Source organism: Stegostoma tigrinum, chromosome 21, assembly GCF_030684315.1.
Source record: "Stegostoma tigrinum isolate sSteTig4 chromosome 21, sSteTig4.hap1, whole genome shotgun sequence".
NCBI classification, from domain to species: Eukaryota; Metazoa; Chordata; class Chondrichthyes; order Orectolobiformes; family Stegostomatidae; genus Stegostoma; species Stegostoma tigrinum.
Window position 1 is genome coordinate 42,891,829 of NC_081374.1, and position 23,544 is coordinate 42,915,372.

At 42.1% G+C, this 23,544-nt stretch overlaps 1 protein-coding gene across 2 annotated transcripts in view; it reads right to left on the reverse strand.

Moving 5' to 3' along the window:
* LOC125462934 (peptidyl-prolyl cis-trans isomerase FKBP5-like) overlaps positions 1–1,361 on the reverse strand; it is a 110,022-nt gene extending 108,661 nt beyond the window's left edge. The window contains exon 1 of one of the 2 annotated variants that reach the window (XM_048553450.2): positions 1,162–1,361. Coding sequence is in view for 1 of the 2 variants with exons in the window: in XM_048553449.2 (XP_048409406.1) it covers positions 1,029–1,139 (111 nt within the window). In the remaining variant the exon portion in view is untranslated. Of the gene's footprint in view, positions 1–1,028 lie in introns of both variants that reach the window. The other variant, XM_048553449.2, reaches the window with a different exon arrangement.
* Between the last annotated feature and the right edge of the window lie 22,183 nt (positions 1,362–23,544).

Below are 23,544 nucleotides of genomic sequence, written 5' to 3' on the forward strand. Positions count from 1 at the left end.
TGCTGTACGTACATTAAAGGTCCTTCATCGTGCATACGCCCTGAAGTAAAAACAGAAATTGTTGGAAAGACTCAGCAGATCCGGCAGTATCTGTGGAGAGAGAAACAGAGTTAACGTTTCGGGTCCAGTGACCCTTCTTCAGAGCACTATGCATTAAATGGACAAAGTTGGAGTTTCAATTGGCGATCGGGAGTCCAGAGTAAACAGGAGGAGGCTCTGAGTGCAGTCTCCAAAGTGGGCTGGAAAGAGGTGAAAGGAGAGAGTGGCGGTTGGGACAGAAAAAAATTCGATGAACCGCTGACTCTGGCCAGAGAGCAATCTGCAGCGAATGTCAGTGTCATGAGGAATTGGGAATGGTTCCTGAGTGCAGACTGTACACACAGCTTCGCAAATGGGCCCGGGGACCTGCGACTGTCTTAAACAGTAGGGGCTGTTCGGAGCGGAATTAAATCAAAATAACATCGATCACCTCTAGTTCTCGTTTCACATTTCAGTAACACCCCAGACTTCGGTGAAACTTCCCGATTGTGATTGGCTGGAATGTCTCGGCTTTACGTTAACATAAAGCGGTCAGGGACACAACGGAGTGGGCATTCAATAGTTTATGGAGAAAGAAATTGTAAACATGGAGTTTAAAAAAATCTACATTTGATCTATTTGACATACAGAATGTGCCAATCAGAGTGGGTTTAGTCACACGAAGCGGGTAGGCTATGTATAATATAAAAGGTCGTATTTAGTACGTTTCTGATCCAACCACAGCAGAAACAGTTTTTGAGATGGGACTAGCTAGACAACCACTGCTGCACTATTGAAACAAAATAGTTTATGACAGATAAAGTTACAATATAATGTGAATAAATAGTCTAGAATTTGCTTCATTTAATTTTTAGTCACTTTCTGAGACGGGCAGTCTAACTTTTATGTTAATTTTAAAATGAATGATGATTTTTCAATGAAAGCCATACATCTGAAAGTCCGACTCTCTCTCTCTCTCAATGTCCGGAGAAAATGCCTGTATTTGTTACCTTAAGCACCCCCCTGTCTTGGTTGGGTGTCAGGTCCTCGGCTATCTGGTCCAGTTCCGTAGCCTGGGCTTCTTGCTCAGTCTCTTTTAGTTCCTGACCCGTGGTCATCATTCAGCCAAAGCGTACGACTTACTGGTTTCCACGAACTGCTGCACCCTCAGCCTCTCTCTCTCTCTCTCAGCTCTATGGCCACTAGGAGACTGCTGGGCGTTGGTGTCGCTCCGCTTGCTTCCTGCAGAGCTCGGTGTCCGAGCCGCTTCCTTGTCGCTCTGCCTCCTCTCAGCGCCGCTCTCCGGGAGATATGGAGACAGCTCTATCCCAGCATTCGTGGCGCGGGTGAAAGTGGCCTATTCCTGTCCTGGTGCGGGGATAGCCGTCATGGGGCGAGGTCAGAGGAGGTGGGGCTTCCAACTGCTCAATGGGGATGGGGAGAAAGGGGGAGGTGTAGAGAGAGGGGGAGTCCCAGGGAAAGGGGGAATCCCAGCGAGAGAGAATTGCAAGAAAGGGAGTATCATTAGATGTATCATTGATGGGATCAAGAGATTACAATGAGCAAATAGGCAGTGAAATTCATGGAGGACACGGGTTGGCTTCCTGTGACAGACCTGAAGACACGTAAGCGCTGTCTCAAGTTGAGAGGAGATTTGTCTTAGAGCATTCCAAAAACAATGAACGACAAAGGTGATATGGATGATGTTACTGGTATGAAGCCCCATTTACTGCAAGTTCAAATCAAACAAACAGGAGCTCTGGCTGCATGGTTTTCTATTTGTAACAGCTCTCTGAGGTTAGGACCCAGACTCGAGTCGAAACCCATGTTTTAATGCAACGTGTTGAACGCCTGAGATAAAATAGAGAGTTCATAGAAGGCGAAAACAAAACTGAACCTATTTCGAACTAAATAGCTACAGGAGAGATCCGATAACAACCCATTAGGACGAATGATCGAAGGCTTTGCCAAAGAAGCAGCTTTCAAGTAGTGTCTTCAAATAAAGACTTGCATTTATGTAACATCATTCATGACCACCAGTTATCCCAAAACAGTCAATAAAATACTTTTGTAGTGAAGCCATTGTTGTAAAGTCGAAAGCATTGCAGACATCAAACTCACAATAAGAAGCAATATGATAATGAACAGACGGTACTGTGATGTTGGCATTTCTCTCTAACCTGATAAAAAAACAAAGCCATAATATACTGACTAAATCAGGCTAAGTGCATAGCTTGGCTTGAGTTCACATTTGTTCAGTATGACATCGTTTAGCATGCCTGGTCTGCACAGTGTGGGATGGGGTGGGGGGAGGGGTGGTGACTTTGGGGATTTGGGGGGTTTGAATTAATTGTCACATAAACTCACATATGTTGAAAGGCCGTTCAACTCACCCAGTTCATATTGACATCTACCTGCTAAGTAAAAATTAATCTTCATTTCATTTAATTCCACTAAATCCACTCGGTCAGAGCTGGTCCAACTTTAGTTAAGTCATTGGAATTCTATAAGAGCAACCTCTTCTGTAGAGGGATTGAAATTGTGGCCATAACACAGCAACACTACATTTTGCTTGGTAAATGTTTAATGCCTTCATTAAATAACTTGTGAAGGGTTAATATCAGAGATCCATGCAGGATTTCTCAAAAGCTAAGACAAGTTCAAATCCAAACAAGCTGGCTTGTTGCAAACTTGAATTGCAATGGTTACAGACAATAGGAAATGAAGTTGCCAATTGGCTAGTGCTACTAATGAGCAGCAGCAATTCCAAGTGAATACGGGAAACACAGCCTTTTGACACAGTATGATTTCAAAGCAACGTTAGTACAGATCAAAGACCCCAGAATGGGATAGTGGATTTGATTGACAGAATCGTTTGTAACCTTTGAGAAAGAGCAAGGGAATTCATTACCTGTGGTCCTTTGATAGACCATTAAATACTGAATTTCCCTATTCTGAATTAGAAATATTATGGAATACAGTTCTCAATTTCCTGAAACAATGTTAATAGTTTGCTTTCACCCTTTGCTCAGTGTAGCATTAAATGCAATGCAACAACAGCCTTTCAAATGGCTAATGGTAAACATCAAACAAATTAACCTGATTCCCGTTGGTAAAAATAAACAAAATTTGAAAGTTTAAAAACAGCCAGATTGTGCAAGCAGTTATGCATTGACTTTAATCAGACAAATCACAGGAAGTTCTTTCAGGACTTTTCTACCATAATTAGTCTGCACAAAGTGTGTTGTATTGTGGCCATGGAGATGTGTCATAACATGTCCAAATACGCTGATTAAAGTCATTGTAGAAGAGTTTAACTTTGCACTAAAAATGCTATACTTTAATTTCATTTAACGTGGTCTTGTGGGGCAGAGGTATTGTTCCCACGTCTCACTACACAAGTTATGGGTTCAAGCCCCACTTGCTGTCTCATAGCATGTTGATTTTCAAAAAAAAATTACCCATAGCCGAGATTTAGAAGAGCAAAGACATATTCTCTATATTTCAATCCTGGGGTTGTCAGGAGTCTTTACTTACATTTATAGGTACTTTGTCTATTCATTCACGGATATGGGAATCTGTGACTAAGCCAGCAGTTATTACCCATCCCTAATTGCCCTGAGGGAAGTTGAGGGTCATCCACATTGCTGTCAGTTTTGAATCACCTGTAGGCCAGACCAGGTAAGGACAATATATTTCCTTCCTTGAAGGACAGTAGTGATTCAAATGGGTTTTCTCCAACAATGTTTTCATGGTCGACATTAGAGTCTTAATTCTAGATTCTTCATTGAATTTAAATTCCATCATCTGTCATGGCAGGTTTTGAACCTGGGTCCCCAGAATATAAACTGAGTTTCTGGATTGATAATCTAGCCATAATACCACTAGGCCATTGCCTCCTTTTAATACTTAGGGAAACACGAGTATTACTTGTGGAAGCATGTTGGCGGAGGAGGCTAAAGACACTTCCATTGGAGAACAGCATTTTCAGTACCAAGCTATAACACCAGAGTCTTGAACAGTTTTTGTTTATGGACTCTTCCAGTAGCATCTGGAGGCATTTGCCACATTGGTCAGACAACGGCCTTGTCTGGCTCAGACAGTTTGTATCCTTCCGCCTAAGAAACAAAAAAAAAAGAGGGGAGTTTTCTTGTTCTACAGACTGGCATGGAACACATGGGCATACAGATCATGATTTGGAAAACCCTTTATGACAATCTCTCTATTTTGTTTGAAATGGATAGGCTTTCAGTTGATTCATATGCAGTTTGTTTGAGATGTCAGACACTTCCTGCTGCATGCAAAATCCAAAATCCAGGAAACTGTCATGTACTTAATAATTAATAGCTGATCCTTATGACTCAGTCGCCCCTGTGTGTGCATTGTGTAAATTCTTCACTAATGACAATGTGCTGTCTTGTTTTGAGCAATGCACAATGGTCAGTACAGTAAGCTATTGCAGTCAATTAAATCATTAATTTGTGCAGAAAATAGGTTGAAGCTTGTCATTTGGAACTGATCAGTTAGACAGGTATATGATGAGCAACAGTATGATTACAAATGTTGGTCACCCAGATTACAAAAGAGAAATTATTTCTTACATGTGGTGGGTAGCAAGCTAATGTATTGTTGCTGAGTGAGTAAAGAATGAGATATAGATCTGTTTCCTAAAATGAGAGAACAATTTAACATGTTAAATGTTTGTACGGGGACAAAAGGCATTGGAAAGATTCTGCAAAAAAGGGCCTCTGATATAAACGAGTCAGACTGACTCAAAGTCTGGAGCTCCACTGGTACTCAATATACCAAGCTTGGTCTTGAATTGAATTTTGGTGAGTTTTTAAAGAGGGAAGTGTGAGTTATGTCTCACACTGTCCTCAACCCCATAAAGCCACTGCTACTGATGGGACCCCTATATGGAGGTTCTTGAATCATTAAACTGACTTCTTCAGGAAGTGAGTACGCCAAACAGTATTAGGATTATAATCCTCAGAAGGATGCAGTGGGCCTCACAGAAGCAGCCTACACTGGCAGAAGCCATTACAGAGAAATCAGCACTGGAAGACCCTAGTAGAGGCTACCCATTTAAATTTAGTGCCCATTGGCCCATCAAGCTGACCATTGCAAAGGTTCTATGCTATAATTCTACATTTATTTGTTCTCATCTCAGTAGCTTGAAGGCAGCTGGTCCTTTTTTAAAAAAATCCTATCTTCTAGAGGAGATCGTTTCTTCTTCAGCTCAAGGTGAGTCAGGAGGTTGTGAGTTCAACTCTCATCCCGGAGATTTGAGTTTAAGGCTTTGGCTCAGGAAGTATAACACCGACAGCAATGCTGTCTTATTGCTGAGGCCCCATTTGACCTCTTAGTGGAACGTAAAGAAGAGTTTTGTAGGGATTCTGGTTTGCGATCAGTAATCTGTTGATTTTTAGGTGGTTCATATTACTGTCAGATCCTTGTTTCTGACACTGGACTTAGTTTGAGAATGTGAAATGAAGGCAGTCATCGGGCGTTTTAGGGGCAAAAAGAATCTCTGTGTTTATTAAATACAAAGGTTGAGTACATTATAAGAAATAAAAACACATAACAGTAAAATTAAAACTATCAACTATACAGAAAACAGTACTTAAATACACTATTAAATTAAACACAGGTTAAAAACTATTAGCAGCTAAACAGTAGTTTCAATCAGCCTTTCTATGCTTGTGGTTCCCTGCACTGTAACTATCCACCTTCCCCTCCCTACTAGATAGTTTGGATACTTTGGGGCCTCAAGAATATAAGCTCACCACTGGGGATAAATGCAGTTTTGAAACATAGCTGGCCATTGCTGCTTGCCTGTATCCAGTGCCTCAATGAAGACTTTGGATGGTGTAGGCCTACAGTTCGTGGATTGAGTCTGCTGATGTAGTAGGACGTGTTTTGGATTTGTTGTGTGAGTGCTTGGTTTTCCTTGCTTTGTGGTGGTTTTGCAAGCCAGTTTTCACCTCAGGATGTGCCTAAGGCCTTGTCATTTGGGTCAGTGGTTTTAGGAAGTCGTCGTTTGTCAGGTCTGCTTGTCGTGGTTGGTTGCCTTTGGCTCTCCTGCTATGGAACAGGCCTGCATCTGTAGGCTTCAGGGAGATAGCTGTGCAGATAGCTCTCAGGGAGACTGGCTGTGTGGATCCCTCTTCTGGCGATGGGCGCAGGGATGGCTCTCGGCCTTCAGATCCTTTGCCTGACTTAAGTATATATGACAATATTAAATAAAATCATATATTGTCAGGAGACAACCATCTGGTTCATTAATGTCCTTTAGGGAAGGAAACTGCCATCCTTACCTGATCTGGCCTACACATAACTCCAGACCCACAGCAACGTTGTTGACCATTAACTATCCTCTGGGTAATTAGGCTTTGCCAGTAAATGTGGGTCTAGCCAATATTGCCCACATCCCATGAATGAATAAAAAAGAAACTGAAAGGTTAGGCTTATCTTCCTTGATCTGGAGATGCTGCCTGACCTGAGATGACCTGGCTTTCAGTTCTGATTTGCAACATCTGCTATGATCTACATTTGTTGTACAGCATATTTATTGTCTGACACAAGCTTCAGTAGTCAGCTTCTCTTTTGCCAGCAATGGAGACTGATAGCAGGGTTCATTTATTGATTTATAATCCAAGCAGTGCTAAACATTCCAACTTTTTACTTTTATACATGATGTCAATATTCCTGCTTTTTTCAAGGCCAGAGATGGCATTCTACATAAACATATACTCTAGCGAAATCAAATGTTCAATTAATCTCAGTGTGGCTGCAGTGCAATTAGCTTCAGCTCATGTGAGTTAAAAACAGGGAAATCCAGCATATTATGGAATTACTTTTATAACAGTTGCATTAATGCTGGGAATTACATGAATATATGCCTATGTACATTTGTGCATGTGGATTGTATGTGTGGATGTACGTGCGTGTGTGTGTAAGCTGGGAAAGGTAGTGTCTGATAAGTGACTTTCTCAGGAGATGCAAAATATAGATGTTACTTTAAATTAAGTTGCATGAGCAGAACAAAGGAAGACAAATACATGCTTAAAAAAAGAAGAAAATGCTATTATGTAATTCTTCAAACAGAATGATGCTCAAAAGGAGTACAATTTCAGGTAGAGTGCAAGATGTATGTAATTTATGCAAGAATTAGATGCTTGATAAGATATTCTGCATGATTTCACCAGGTGGATGGATTACAACAACAATTAATTATTGCTGTATAAACAGAATGGACCAAATGGCCTACTTTACCTTGTGATCTCAATTGCCTTTTATTCCTATTTGTTTTTCTTCACCTGAAGTATCTCAGATAAATTCCCAGTCAGTCCCCTCCCATTACCTCGCTCACTCATGCATTCCTAATCCATACATATGAGCAATAATACGCTATTCTATCGCGGAAGTCATCACAGACAAGTCATTGTTCATCTCCCCAAAAATAACAACAACATTGACCTATTTAATAGACCGATTTTTCCCCAGATACATTAAGGAGGAATCGAACAAAGACCAAGGCTTTGAGGAAATTTTATGGAGAGGTCAGAGGTGAATTTGAGAAGGCAAATATTATTCCCTTTGATGAAATATTTTGCAATCTTTCCATTCACTAACAGTAAGTTAATAATCTATAGCATAAAATCAGGAAGTGCTAGAATCATTCAGCATCTGTGAAGAGAACGAAAGAGATAACATTTCATCTCTTCGTTCTACCATTCCTTCAAAATACAGATCCCTGTTGAGACTGTATGATGTCCTTCATTTCAGTTGGTCTGCTATTCAACAGTAGAATGGTGAGATGGGTGAAGACTCAGAAAGCTATCTGTGCTTATGAGGACAACATCCAGCAAGAGACAACACCTTCAGAAGAGGGGGGGAAAATAAAGAAGTAATCAGCCCAGTCAAATAACTAAAAAAGCAGCCATCAATTCATGCCTGTGCTTAAACCTATTCCCCCTATTAGATCACACAGTGGATGTGGGTGTGTTGGATTAATTCACCACGTTTTAGCATCCTAGCCACCAAGAAAAGAATGGCTCTGAAAAGGGGTGCCTATTGATTGCCAGGCTGCTTTGTATTGCTAGATTAGCATTAGAATCAGAATTAGAATTAGAAATAGACATAGGTTTATTGTCACATATATTAAAGTACAGGGATATATAAGTACAGTGAAGAGTGTACAAAGTCACCATTTCTGACATCATCTGAGGTACAAAATGTTCGGTATAAATTAGGAAAATGAAGAAATAAAGTTAAAAGATCAGTATTACAGTCTTTGTAAAGCTAGGTACAAAGATGCTTAGGTACAAAATCTTAGGTATTAATAGTGCACAGGTAAAATCTGACTTACAACACTATGGGGGAGTCTTCAGCAACAGCATGCTCCTTCTGAAGGTCTGAACCCTTGTTGTTCTGCAATGTTTTGCAGAGTGCAGCATACCACATGCAGAATACTCAGGCTAGTGCATACTGAAAGGCATCACCTGGTCTGTCGAGGAACTTAAAGTGTATTTTCAGCACACTGATCATTTACTAAATGACTCTTCATGTTGGTATAAGTATCTCTGCTGGGTGTCATCAGCTGGGTTTCATATAGGTGCCATTAGCCATATTTTAATTGGGTGACCTTTGTCTCCAAGCAGCCAGTCTGTAAGTCTGCTTTGAAGTGTGATCAAATCAAAGATGATGGTCTGGGACAGGATGAAAGTATGATGGCAGCTGTTTGGGACTCCTGATGACATCAGCACCACATGGGAGCGATGTATGTGTTCCACACTTGCTAATAACAAAGATTCTTGATAATCTAGAGCTGCGTTTATTGCCACATGTGTGGAGTCAAGGTTAATTGCTCATTAATCTGTAAATTGTGTTAACTGGATGCACATGGTGGGCATTAACTTATAAAAAATAATAAAAAAAATAAAAAGGAACCACAAGTCCAGGCAACAGGCTCGGGGGTGTGTGGGTGAGAGGTCATGTCCGCCTCTCCTCTTGGCTATGTTCGTGGCCAGGTGTCCTTGGAGAGGGAACACACACTCTCCAACAGTAGCCTTAATGCCTTTAAAGGTAGGTGGGCACCACAGGGGGTAGAGTGCTTTCTTCCAACTGCATTTTGATTTAGCCCCTGTGATGATATGTATCTTGAAGAGATATTTTTCTACCCTGGGTGTCTTGAAGGGGCATTGTGTAAACCTGGTGATGAGATGCTTGCTTAATAGAAAGCAAAGTAAATAGCTTTGGGTTTTTGTTTAAATTAGACAAAAGAAGCATGTGTGGGTGGAGTCAGGCTCATGCAGATCATGGGTTTTAGTTTTGCTTTCAGTTGTTGACATTGGGGGTTTGGCAGTTGGAGCTGCTAGATACAGCTCTCTCACTCTGCTGCTGTGAAAGTTGAGTCCTCTCACTGCTGCTAGATTCATTGTATCGGCGCTCCTTCTTCTAGACTGGAGGAGATAGCAAATGAAGGAAATCTGTATTGCTGAATTTGTCTTTGCCACGGCAGTGTTTATTGGATGCTGCTATATTGGAACAGGTGATGAGATGTACTTAAAATGCATTGAGTTGTCAAGTATTTCTGTAGACTATTCACCATATCCATGCCCTTCATGATTTTATAAACTTTTATGAACTTTTGCAAGAAGGATGTGATTACACTAGAGGGTGCAGAGGAGATTTGCCAGGATCCTGCCTGGGCTGAAGAATCCGAGCTGTGAGGAAAGATTGGGTTATCTGAGGTTGCTTCTCCTTGGAGTAGCAAAGGTCGAGAGGGGACCTAGTAGAGGTGCGTTCAGGTGGATAGGAAGGCACTTTCTCAATTAGGGGAAGGGTTTATAGCCAGAGGACATAGATTGAAAATAAACGGTGGAAGGTGAAGGAGCAAAATTGCGGCGAAGGGTTTTCACTCTGAGGGTAGTGGGAGTCTGGAACTCACTGCCTGAAGGACTAGTTGAGTCAGAAATGATTGTAACATTTAAATAGGATTTAGATATTTACTTGCATTGCCATAGTTTCCAGGACAATGGGCCAAGAATGGAAAAATGAGATTACTGTAGTCAGATTTTTGTTGATCTGTATGGACATAATGGGCTGAGTGGCTTCCTTATGGGCTGCAAATGTCAATGAATCTATGAATGTCTCTAAATCAGACCTCATGAAATAGTCTCAATGACATAACATTCTTTGCTCTGAAGTGGAACTTGTTTCAGTCCCCAGAACTAAGGCACTCATCTTAATGATGTTAAGAGTCATCAAACAAAAAATAAAGACTTGACTGGCTAGGCTAGAGTTACCCTGACATTTCTGAACTTTGCTGTCCTTAAAAACCTGTGCAGAACAGCTCTGTTAGCAACCAGGCTGCTTTTAGTCAGAGTCCCAGCATGAATGAATCATAAGGGAAGAAATAAACCCACAAGGCAACCACAGGCTTGAAGAGCTGTCCAAGTCACTGGAACTTGAGAGGAGTGTGCAGCATGCTGAAACTTGACCCTGGGCCACAGGAAGTCCCAGTAGGGCAATGGATTAGCTGCTCAGTGGGAGATGGTATGGTTCGTTGTATCGATGAGCTCAATCTCCAAAGACAGCGTTCTGATCTGTGCATTCCTCCAGTTCTAACATCTAATCTACTGCTCATTTCCAAACTCCATGATTTGCTTTCAGCTGCCTGGGTCATGAGCTCTTGAATTCTGTCTTTGATGTCTCCCATGACTTGACCTCTACCAGCTTCTCCCTGGCACCTAATTCTTGGATAAACTATCACTTGCCTGTTCTAAAATCTCCTTACATGGCTCATCATTAAATATTGTTTGATAATCATTCCTGTGAAACATCTTGTGCTATTTTGCTATGTTGGAGGTGCTCTACGAATGCATGTTAATTTTGTAGTAAAGTTCCAATTCACTTGTCTATAAGATCAGTACACCATAATGGCATTGAGTTATTCTCTGTTTAGATATAATCATCTCACACTATAAATCATCATCTTGCGTATTGCAAGTACATTTCAAAGTGGAACATTGTTCATTTTGTGATGTCCTGTCATAGAATCATACAGCATGGAAACTGACCCTTCAGCCCAACCAGTCCATGCCGACCATAATCCCAAACTAAACTAGTCCCACCTGCCTGCTCCTGACCCATATCCTTCCAAGCATTTCTTATCCATGTACTTACCTGAATGTATTTTAGACATTGAAATGGTATCTGCATCCACTACTTCCTCTGGAAGTTCATTCTACACACATGCCATTCGCTGTGTAAAAAAATTGCCCCTCGTATTTTTTTTAAATCTTTCATCTCTCACCTTAAAAATATACCCATAACCCATCCTTTGGGATACACTAACATTCTGAGGCATTGTCCGGAACTATTATTTGATTGGTCATCAAAACTCCTTCTCGGTATTTTTCCATGTCATAAATTTGAATTTTGGAGGAAGGGGTTAAAATGTCAGCTAAAAGCAAAACGTTGCCATGCTGGAAATCTGACATAAAAGCAGAAACCCCAGCAGGTTGGGCAGCATGTATGCAGACAGAAAAAAAAACACAGTTAGCATTTCAAGTCCAATATGAGAGTCTTTTCCATGACTAGAGGGGGCTAGAAACTTGCAGGCAGACTGGAAGGAGGAGAAGTGAGTGGAACAGTTTGTACTGGTGCTCAAAACCAAACTCTTACTCAATAGTGAAGGAAGAAACAAATCTAAAAACAGTGCAATTGAAGGTGCAAAAACGAGAAAATGGGTCTCCACTGGACATAAACAAGATGTGTGTGTGGGGTGTCGGGGTGTGGGGGTGTGATGGGGTGGGTGGGTGTGTGGGAGAGGCATATGTGTGGGTGTATGTGTGTGGGTGTATGTGTGTGGGTGCATGGGTGGAAGGGCCCAGGACACACATGTTGCCACAGAAATTAAGTGGTTTATTGAAATAGCAGTAAGTGGAAGGTTAGGCTCATTCCAATGGACTGAGTGGAGGTGTTCCACAAAGTGGTCACTCTGTCTGTGTTTGGCCTCACCAATGTAGAAGGGACTGCATTGTGTGCAGCAGTTATAACATCAGGATCAGGACTCCAACTCCAAGTCAGATTTATTCTAACGTTTTTTAATTTTAATATGCATAATTCACTTTTTGTACAACTTCATCTGATGTCCTGACCAAGCATTACCTCTCAGCAGACACTAACAAAAGGCAGAGATAATACAGTGTGAAGCTGGATGAACACAGCAAGCCAAGCAGCATCAGCGAAGCAGGAAAGCTGATGTTTTGGGCCTAGACCCGTCTTCATTTTTCTGAAGAAGGGTCTAGGCCTGAAATGTCAGCTTTCCTGCTCCTCTGACGCTTCTTGGTCTGCTGTGTTCATCGAGCTCTACGCCTTGTTATCTCAGATTCTCCAGCATCTGCAGTTCCTAGTATCGTGAACAAAAGGCAGGTGTGTAGTGATTGTCACAAGGTCAGTCGGGCAGACCAGATCACCATAGAGGGTGGAATACTACTTCGGAGAGCAAAAGTGATTGTCCTGAGCAAAAAGCACTGCCAGATACTGGCTGAAACCCGTCTGGGTCATTCATGGGTTTCCAAAATGAAGATATTAGCGAAAACTTATGTCGAGTGGGATGCAAACATCATCGTGTTGTTGGGGCAGTGCCCAGAGTGCCAACAAGGACAAAGGTTGTCACCAGCAGCACCCCCAAACTTGTGGGAACAGTCAGGTAAACCGTAGACTCGCTTACATGTCGAATATGCGGGTCCTTTCATGGGCTCAATGTTCCATTGTGGATGCCCACTCAAAGTGGCTAGATGTGCATCAGAGTTCATTTGTCAAACATGGGACCACGATAGAAAAACCATGTGCAGGTTTTGCAATACACAGACTCACGGAAGTGTTAGTCACAGATAACGGACTATTATTTACCAACAGGGAAATTGAGTATTTCATCAAATTGAATGTCTTCATCATTAAAGGACAGTTCCATAACATCCATTGCTCAATGGTCCGGCAGAAAGAGTATTTCAAACTTTGAATGAAGGCTTAAAGAAACAGCCTATAGCTTTACTAGATACCAAACTGTCCCAGTTCCTATTTGATTATTGGACCACCTCTCAGGCAAATACAGGGATCATTCCAGTAGAGTTGCTGATGGGGAGAAGACTCCACACCAGGTTAAAACTGATCTTCCCAGACTTGGGGGTGGAAGGTGAAACAGCATCAGGAACACCAATGTCAGACACAATTTACCATTAAGCAAGACAGACAGTTTACTGCAGAGGACCAAGTTTGGTATAGGAACCAAGGGAATGGTCCTGCATGGTTAGAGGCATGGTTGATGTGAGGTCAGGTCCAGTAATACATAAAGCTTGGGTAGGTGCGTCAGTCCTGATCAAGAATGTGGACCATATGAAAGCTACAAACTGAAAAATGGTGCGGGAGTAAAATGTGCACAGCCCCTCAACAGCTTTTCTGACTGTTCTGGAGCCTATGAGTTCACCTTCTCTGTGAAGCGTGGAAGATAGTTTGATATTTAAGATGGACACAGCAGACATCTCCACCTTTGCTGCTTGAAGAGAAGAATGAATTTCTTCCAAGATACTCCAGGAACAAAAGCCAAGCTACTGTGCATTACATGTCACATGTATCAAAGGCAGAGTCAGAGGTGCCTGACCCAGTGCTGAAATGCCCTAGGAACAGCTACCAAAAATGAATCAACCTTTGTCCTTGGACTCAAAAGGGGAAGGGAGTAGTGTTTGTAATGAGGTCAGCCAGGTGGGCTTTATAGAATATAAGTTCCCTGATTGGGGCAGTTAATCTGGTCCAATAATGGAGCTCTGGCTGATATAAACAGAAGTGTCAGGGGTTCTGTTCACTCTGACAGCTGGCTCTGTGTAAATAAAGGTGACAGGATATTGGCCGCTGTGGAGGCATTATGAGGTGGAGTCTTAATGGCCCTGTGATGCAACTATTTGGCAACAGTAACTGTGTGATCATTTATAGCGCCATATCTTTGAAGTCTTCATTTTAATCATGATTTCCAGCATACACTGGCCAGTCTTTAACAGAGGTGAGTACTGCTGTGGATATGTATTTGCCTAAACCTCAGTATCCATTAAAGCCACTCTAGAAAAGCATTGAATCCAATCATTTACACACATTGAACCCAAACTTGGACATGTATTGAATTCAATGCCTTCACAGGGCTTTTGGCATTCTCCACTTTCTAAAGGTCTTTTTAATATCCTTCCAATCAATCATCATTCCAATAAAATAAATTTATACTTCACATCAGACCTTGTGGTAGCTCCTCTGCCGTGGACGCATCATCCTCGCCCAGAAGATAGTTTAGCTTAACTTCCTCCGCAGTGTCTCAGTATGAACAGAATGCAGTGTGCATAAACAAAGTACAGCTGGGTATCGTCATTTGATGCCAAACCTTCCCTCCTTCTGCATTTCTCTTCCAAGTGTTGAAAATGCAGTTATTTTCAGATTGTAAATATGTCAAAATGAAATGCCACATCAGAATGTGGATTCTTTACAAAAAAAAACCTTTTTGATATTAATGTTGTTAATGTCTGTACTGCAAAATGGAATATATTCTGTTTCGGCTACCAGACAGTTGCATGAAACATTACTCAAGTGAATCCAGTCATTAAAAATGATTGATGGTCAGGTACAGATCAAAGTTCCCTTGACTCTGTCCAAACATTGTCCTTTAGCACAGCACACCCTAGTGCTCTACTTTTTACACAAAACTTTCTGAGATTGCACTGAATTCAGCACTGAATGAGGAAAGCCAATGAGATCACCCCCAGATTTATTTCAATAACTTGTGCTATTCTACATGCAGACAGTGTAAAGGGAAGTGTTTTGGGAAACTAACTTAAAATGGAGAAAGAACAGCATGTAAACAAACAGATGCATTTTTATTCCAGGTGGAGATATTTCAAATATTTCAACGCTTGATGTCGAATGTAATGCTAGAGATCTGGTGAAATGTAGGTTAATCTAAAATCTTGTTATTTTCCAACATTTTCACCTTCTTTTCCTGAAAGGAATAGCTCAGACTGGGGTACAATTCATAAGTGGTGAAAATCTCATCAGATCCCATGCCATGACCAAATGTGAGTGACCATTCCTCATCCACAACGCTGAATAGTTGGTTTTTGTAGTTAACTGTGGGATGGGATCATTGACAAGCACAATCGGCTACAGTAATTCAAGAAGGCAGCTAACGACCAATTTCTCAAGGGCAGTTAGGGATGAGGAATAAATGCTAGCCCAGCCAGTGATGCCCACATCCCATGGATGCGTACTTAGAAAACGAAAATTCCAAGAGGTACCTGTGTTTGATTCCAGGAGAGGGGGATGGGATGCAAATTTTCTCAATTCCAATACTAACAAATACGCAGCAGGTTGTGAATTAGAAGGATAACATAACGTCAGCCAGAGTGTCAACCATGCACATGTACCACCCCTATGTGTCACAAGTTGTTGGCTTTTGAGGAAAAATTAGCAGCTTGCTTACTGCATCAAAATCATAGACTCCCTAGAGTGTGAAGCAGGCCATTGAGTCCACACCAACCCTCTGAAGAGCATCCCACTCAATCCCTGTAACCCTGCATTTCTTATGGCTAATCTACCCAACCTACAGGTCCCTGGGCACCATAGCATGGCCAGTCCACCGAAACAGGACATCTTTGGACTGTGGGAGGAAACTAGAGCAAACCCAGGCATACAGGGGGAGAATATGCAAACTGCACAGACAGTTTCCCAAGAGTGGGATTGAACCCTGATCTCTGGTGCTGTGAGGCAGCAGTGCTAACCACTGAGCCATCATGTCATCCAGAACTATCTCGACCTTTTCTCCATCATTAGCTATAATTTGCTGTTGACCCACTCAGGTTTGGGCGAATCCCTCACAATTGTGACCAGTCAGCAGAAATACTGGTATTTGTACAGCGTCTTTCACAACCTTGGAACATCTCATATGTTTAGCCAAATTAGGAGAATGGCAATAAATACTGGCCAAGCTAGCAATGCTCAAATCCCGTGAAAGAATATAAATAAAAAGCTCTCTTCTGTAGGTGTCTGCTGACAGATAACCTTTTGTCAGGTAACCAGATGACTTTCTTTGATCTTTAAAAAAATTTTGTCGTGGGGTTTTTTACGTCTTCCTAAGATGGGTCGCGGCTTTATGTCTCACCCAGACAGCACCTCCAACAGTGCAGCAGGCACTTAGGAATGCAATGCAGCATCAAACAAGTTTATCTGGTTAAGTAACAAAGTGTGGAGCTGGATGAGCACAGCAGGCCAAGCAGCATCTCTGGAGCACAAAAGCTGACGTTTCGGGCCTAGACCCTTCATCAGAAAAGGGTCTAGGCCCGAAACGTCAGCTTTTGTGCTCCTGAGATGCTGCTTGGCCTGCTGTGTTCATCCAGCTTCAAATTTTATTATCTTGGATTCTCCAGCATCTGCAGCCCCCATTATCACTTATCTGGTTAAATGTCTGAATGGGGTTTGAATTCTGCCTAAGGGGTGAGAGCTCTTTGACTAAACTAAACCATTTAGAGAACTACATAGAAGGAAAGCTCGAACATGGCCATCCTGTAGAGTAAAAGCCGCATGCAGACATAAAGGGCACAACTTTAAAGGAACCTGAATGGCACGGGCTGGGTTGACAAACGTCATAAACTCACACAGGAGGCCGCGTGAGGACCACCTCAATGACAGGAACAGCTCATTGCATCTTTTAACTGAGTTCCAGATGTTGAGGCGAGACTCTCACCAGGCGGCTCTGAAATAACCATAAGGGGGATCATTGCTTGTTACTGACTTTAATATCTCACCACAGCAATACACAGCTTTCTATCCGAGCACCAGCTGTAAGCAAACTCAGTGTGGAGAACTCCAGATGTGGAAATTGTTGTGGGAACCCAGGGATTTTAGCTTGCCACTTACTTCAAAGGACCTTCATTAGACACGGGCACAAAAACCCCAGAGCATGCCCTGTGGGCACTGACCACATGCATCCCACATCCATGGACATTGGAATCCTATATGTGCCAGCCACTATGAACGTTCATGGCACATCTCTGGTCCACTTACAGGATGTTTTTGGAATTCAGTGCTGCAACTCAGCCTACCCGGCAACTCTCATTGTAATGCTGCAGCAAGGACACTATGTGCTCAGGGACGCACACTCAGCTCATGGACTGCACCAGACTGCATCTCCAGTCTGTTTGTTTGTTCTCGTACTGCTAATGCAGTGTGAGCTTCCCTCGATGTTCATGGTATTCCTGCCTTGAATTGTATTTTTACACCTTGCCCCTGAGCCAGAGATATCAGGCTCAGTGTGTACTATGGTATCGCTAAGTCATTTAGCACAGGCACAAAGCCACATAGTTTGTTGCAGTTGTCAGTAGGTCTTAGTCACATCATGGCTGGTAGCCTTTGGCCAGGGTTTTCCGACACAGAAAGTCAAGAGCAACCTCAGACAGCAGTCCAGGAGGTTGGACTTGGTCAGTCAGCTGTTCGGAATGGTCAGATTTAGGACCCTCTTCCCATAAAGACTGAGGAGCTGAATATTAGGCAGCCCACCACCCATATTGACCTTTCCTGCCCCACCAGGGGCTGTTCTTCCTTCCAGTATGAGAGAGAAGTGTCTACTTTGGGAGATGAATTTGTATAAATGCTTTGTATATGAAGCTAGGAGGTATGCTTAGTAAGTTTGCAGATGACACCCAAATTGGAGGTGTAGTGGATAGCAAACAAGATTACCTCAGAGTACAAATGGGACCTTGATCAGATAGGCCAATGGGCTGAGGAGTGGCAGATGATGTTTAATTTAGACAAATATGAGGTGCTGTGTTTTGTTAAGGTAAATCAGAGTGGGACTTATACACTTGATGGTAAGGTCCTGGGAAGTATTACCAAGCAAAGAGATCTTATGGTGCAGGTTCATAGTTCAATGAAGGAGGAGTTGCGGGTAGACAGAGTGATGAAGAAGGGTATGGAATGCTTGCCTTTATAGGTCAGTGCATTGAGTTTCCAAATTGGGAGGTTATTTTGCAGCTGTATAGGACATTGGTTAGGCTACTTTTGGAATATTCTGTTCAATTCTGGTCTCCCTGCTATAGGAAATATGTTGTCAAACTTGAAAAGGTTCAGAAATGATTTGCAAGGATGTTTCCAGGTTTGGAGGGTTTCACTTTCGGGAGAGGCTGAATAGGCTGGAGCTATTTTCGCTGGAGTGTTGAATGCTGAGGGGTGACATTATAGAGGTTTATAAAGTCATGTGGAATATAGATAGAGCGAATAGCCAAGGTCTTTTCCCAGGGTTGGGGAGTCCAAAATTAGAGGGCAGAGTTTTAAGGTGAGAGGAGAAAGATTTGAAAGAGATCTGAGAGGCAACCTTTTCATGCAGAGGGCAGTGCATGTATAAAATAAACTGCCAGAGGAAGTGGTGGAGGCTGGTACAATTGCAACATTGAAAAGGCATCTGGATGGGTACATGAATAGGAAGGGTTTAGAGGGATGTGGAACTAGATTAATTTAGGATATCTTGTCTGCATGGATGAGTTGGATCAAAATGTCTGTTCCTGTGCTGTACATCTCTTTGTCTCTATGAAAATGGGTGGCAGAGCTGTTCCTGTTGGTGCGGGTGAGGGGGGAGGGTGATCCGAGTGAGCGAGTGGGCAGCACAGGGCATGCAGGGCTCATGATACCAGGGCTTGGGGTGGGTGGGAGTAAGTGAGGGAAGATGTTGCAGGTAATAGTGAGGATGGTAGAGCATGGGCCTCAGTGGAAGGTGAGTGTGTGGTATCAGAGAGAAAGTGGTGTCACTTACTTTGGCAGGGGGGAGGAGGATATTGACCTTCTTCCTCCAGTGCTGGGCATTCCTCCTGACTGCCACCCAATTCAGTGTACTATCTCAAACCAGGCTCATTTGGTTGGTGTCGTAGACTCCACTGCCAATCGTGGAGTAAATGGAAATCTCATCTATGCATCACCACCATCCAACAGGACCTCCATTGTTCTGTTGGCTGGCACATCCAGGCACATATCAGGAACTGTACAGGACCTATCTGGATAGACAGCATTTGCCCAGGTGCATAGCAGCCTTTTAAAGATAATGCCAGTAGTTTGGTAAAACACAGTGTAAAACCTTGCTCGGCCTCACAGCCAAAACTGTCCAAAAAATCCCAGTGAAACTGACAGCCCCAAAAAAAACAGAAGGTTCAGCCCACAAACACTAAAAAAGTAACCTGTGTGTGGAGGCAGAGGATGGGACTGTCATTCTTACCGAATGCTTCTGTCTAGTCTTCACAAAGTGAAGAACAAAATAGACATGAAAGTTAAAGAGGACGAACGTGAAATAGTGGATGAAATAAACAATAGTGAAGGAAGATATAGCAGGATGTTTAGAATTTTTGAAAGTTGATAAATCACCTAGCTCAGGAGAAATGTAAACTAGACTGCTGAGAGAAACAAGGGGAAAGATAGCAGGTCATCATGTTCCAATTCTATCTGTCTACAAGCTTGGTGCTGTAAAAACCCAAGATCAGCTAACATTGCACCCTTGATTAAAAGGTCCGGAAGGAATAAACTAAGTGTTTATAGGTCAGTCAGCCTAACCTTGATGTTGAACATGTTATTGGAAATAATTCTGATAGACAGCATAAATTGTTCTTTAGAAAAACACGATTTGTTTAGGGACAGTCAACACAGATTTGTGAAGGGAGGGTTGTCTGATTAAGTTGATTGATTTTTGGGAAGTAACAAGGATGGTTGGTGAGGGCAGCATGTTCAATATAGCATAATGGATTTTAGCAAAGCTTCTGGCATGATGTGCCAAACTAAGATAAAAAATAAAGTCACTTCAGTCCCAGAGGGCCATAAGACTGCTCTCTCATTAGAGAGAGACAACTGGTGGTGGTTTAACCTGAGGGTCATCATGCCTCAGGCAAGGAGCGAGGTTGTGATAGAGAGTCCTTCATGGTAAACTCAGCCGCTGCAGGAATTGAACACACATTGTTAGCATCATTCTGCAAACTTTTCCACAATGGCACCTCAGTGTCAGTAGCTTCCACATGCAGAATAACTTTGGAGTTAGTACAATCTGTCACTCATCCTATCTTTATATGTATTTAACTCATACATGGTCAAAACCATTTAAAGTTAACTCACTTTAGAGGTTTTTGTTACTGCTTCTCCTCTATGTGTGTGTTAGTTATTTTATCTTAAAAGGGTAACACAGGAGGTTCCCAATTTACAAATCTGAATTATGAACTTTTGTATTTATGAACACGATCGCATACAGCAGCATAATTTTAAAGATCTGACATACGAACATTACCTATACTTACAGATGGTTACTTTATAATGTCCTTCATTGTGTTCTGACTTGCATACAAATCAGCATGCAAATGGATTCGAGAATGGAACCCACAAACAAACCAGGGATGGCCTCTAGTTTATTTGCATCATCCAAACTATTTGTCAATAATGATTGCATCTTTATTGGTGTAAGTTTGCTTTGGTTGTGAACCTGTTGTTTGTTATTAATGAAAGAACCTGAGCTGACTTTTTATTAATACTGAACCTATCAGTCTGAAACCTATATAATTGTTCATATCACCCATCCAGTAAACACAAAACATGTTATGACAAGTGGAGGAGTGAAATTGGCAAAAGAAACAGAGATAGATTGAAACTCAGTCAAAACAACAATCCTAGAATAAGGAATAAGAGATCACACATTTAGGATTGAGGAGAGATTTGTTTAAGGCTGCGAGCCTTTGGAATTTGTTTTCCCAGAAAATGTTCAGCTACTGTGCAAAAACAAGTCAGAAACTGATTGATTTTTGAATACTGCGGGATATGGGGATAGTCTGGTAAGATGTGGCTGAAGTACAAATGTATTGCATGCTGGCGCCAAACAGACTATCCTGCTATTATTTCCGGTCTTTTTTAATGAAGGGAAGTAAAAATTGTTGAGGATATTAACATGCACAAAGTCAAATCCATCAGCATTCCCTCATATTTTACACTGTTGTTTATTAAAAAGCTTTAGTTCCTACAATGTATCTACATGAAGCAGAAGTGACAAGGGCAGGCCTAGGCATATATTTCTACCCCAATTGTTGTGTCTCATTAAATCATCCCCCAAGACATAGCACCAATATGGATCCACACACACACTGCAGGACAGTTGTGTTTGAATCTAGAGTCAGATTTCCCTTTAACATAATTGATGCTGCCAGAGTAGAGTTAGGAGTCAGGGGCCAGGGTTGGAGGGTCAGAGCTATAGGGAGAGGCTGAATAGGCTGGGGCTATTTTCCCTGGAGCATTGGAGGCTAAGATTGACCTTAAAGAAGGTTTATAAAATCATGGGGGACATGGAAGAGTGAATAGCCAAGGTCTTTTTCCTGGGGTGGAGTGTCCAAAACTAGAGGGTGTAGGTTTTAGATGAAAGGGAAATTTAACGATTTACAAGGGACTTAAGGGGCAACTTTTTCACACAGAAGGTAGTGCGTGTATGGAATGAGCTGCCAAAGGAAGTAGTGATACGCTGATACAATTACAACATTTAAAAGGCACTTGGATGGGTGTAAGAATGGGTTTGGTTTAAAGGGATGTGGTCCAAATGCATAATAAATGGAACTAGATTAATTTGGGATATCTGGTCTGCGTGGATGAGTTGGCCTGAAGTATTTGTCTCTGTGCAGTACATCTCTGTGACTCTATGACTTTCATTTCAGACAGATTGCTGTCTGCTTTTGTATCCCTTTTTCAGCCTGTCTTGTTCAGCTATTCCGGCAAACTTGTCACATAGCCATGGTGTGTCATGAGTCATAGAGCCACTGAGGCACAGAAGGAGCCTATGCTAATCATTGTCTTCCCCACTGGTTTCGATAACCTCTCTGCAGCCGGTTATCTTTTGGAAGGCATGAGAAATACTGTTCATAATTTGAGAGCCCACAAAAATAACTTGGATGGAAATAATGACCAAAATACAGGGAAAACGCAGGAGACTGGCACGAGGTAATAGAACCGGTGCAGGTATGATGGGCAGAATGGCTTCCTGCGCTGTAACAACTCTGTGATAACAATATATAAAAATTCACTTCTGTCACTCTCAGGTGATTAAAGCCAGCCCTGGAGAATGGATGTATATAGTGTTACCTACACTTTACATCCAATATAATTCCTGTCCCAGTCAAGAATGGGTCCAAATTACCCTTGAAGCCAGGATCTCTGCCCTCATTACGCCAGCTGGCACCACAGGACAGATGATAGAACAGATGGTTGCACCATAGAAAAAGTGATTGCCCAAAGCAACATGCAGTGATGCCATGGAAAGAAGATCGTTGGAAGAGGCGATGGAATGGTTTCTCACTGAGCTGCTACTCACCAACTGGATTTGATTGTACAGTCCTGGCATGTTCTTCACCAGTGAACTCAACAAGCGAACACAATGGATCTTTGACTCTTATTATAAATGCACATTCACGCATTTTCAGCAAGACGGGAATTCTCAGATCAGAGGTGAACACTGGACACCACACTTTCAGACACCATCAGACTACAGTGTTTGAATGTCTACATTGGATCTAAGTTAACTTTGTCGTCCTAAAAGGGCACAGTGTGGCAGTTATGGAGAATGGGAAGCATGTTGCACCAATGCAGTAAGGGTGTTGTCTGGAGGTGTTCAAAGGTTAAAGCATGGTGCCTCAATTTGGAGATTGGCGGTATTAGTCAGTGGCTGCCTTAACTCAGCAGTAATACTCTCATCCCAAACTCATAAGATCCTGGGTACAATTTCACTTCAGAGACTTGAACCCATAATCTAAGCTAGCACCTCAACGCAGTATGAGGGAACACTGGACTGCTGGACACTTTAATTATCAAATTAAACATTAAACTTGAGGCTTTGACTGCCTTCTTGGGGAGATATCAAGAAAAAACCCTGTAGTCATTACCTAAACATAAAAGGCAGGGACTTTCCTTGAGTGGCTTATGATTATCATAGAGCCAACAGATAAGACACATTATCTGATTGTCATCTTATTGTACTTGTAGCATCTTAATGTTTACATTATAACAGGGACTATAGAAGGACCTCATTGGTTCTAAAGTTTTTGGAATGTCTTGAAACATGCTATATAAAGCTCTTTGCCTCTCTTTGTGCTAACATCCCTCACCTAGAAGAATTAACCAGAAGGAAGTTAAACTCCTGAAAAAAACCCAGTATGAAGCAATGGCCTAAATGCTCTGATTATCATCAAAAGCGATTTGACCAACAACAATCCTCCTGAAAATTATATACATTTCAACGGTTATTCTGGCCAAGATTCTGGGTCTAGCCTGTCCCATATGTGTCCCTTGGGAGAAATCCACTCTGCCCAGGAGCAGCATTATCCAGCCAAGGCATACAGCTTCTCCATGAAACTTGCTACATTTCAGGGCTTAAAGGGGATTTTGACAGTGACTGAGCAAAAGTAAATATCCCAGATAAGTGAG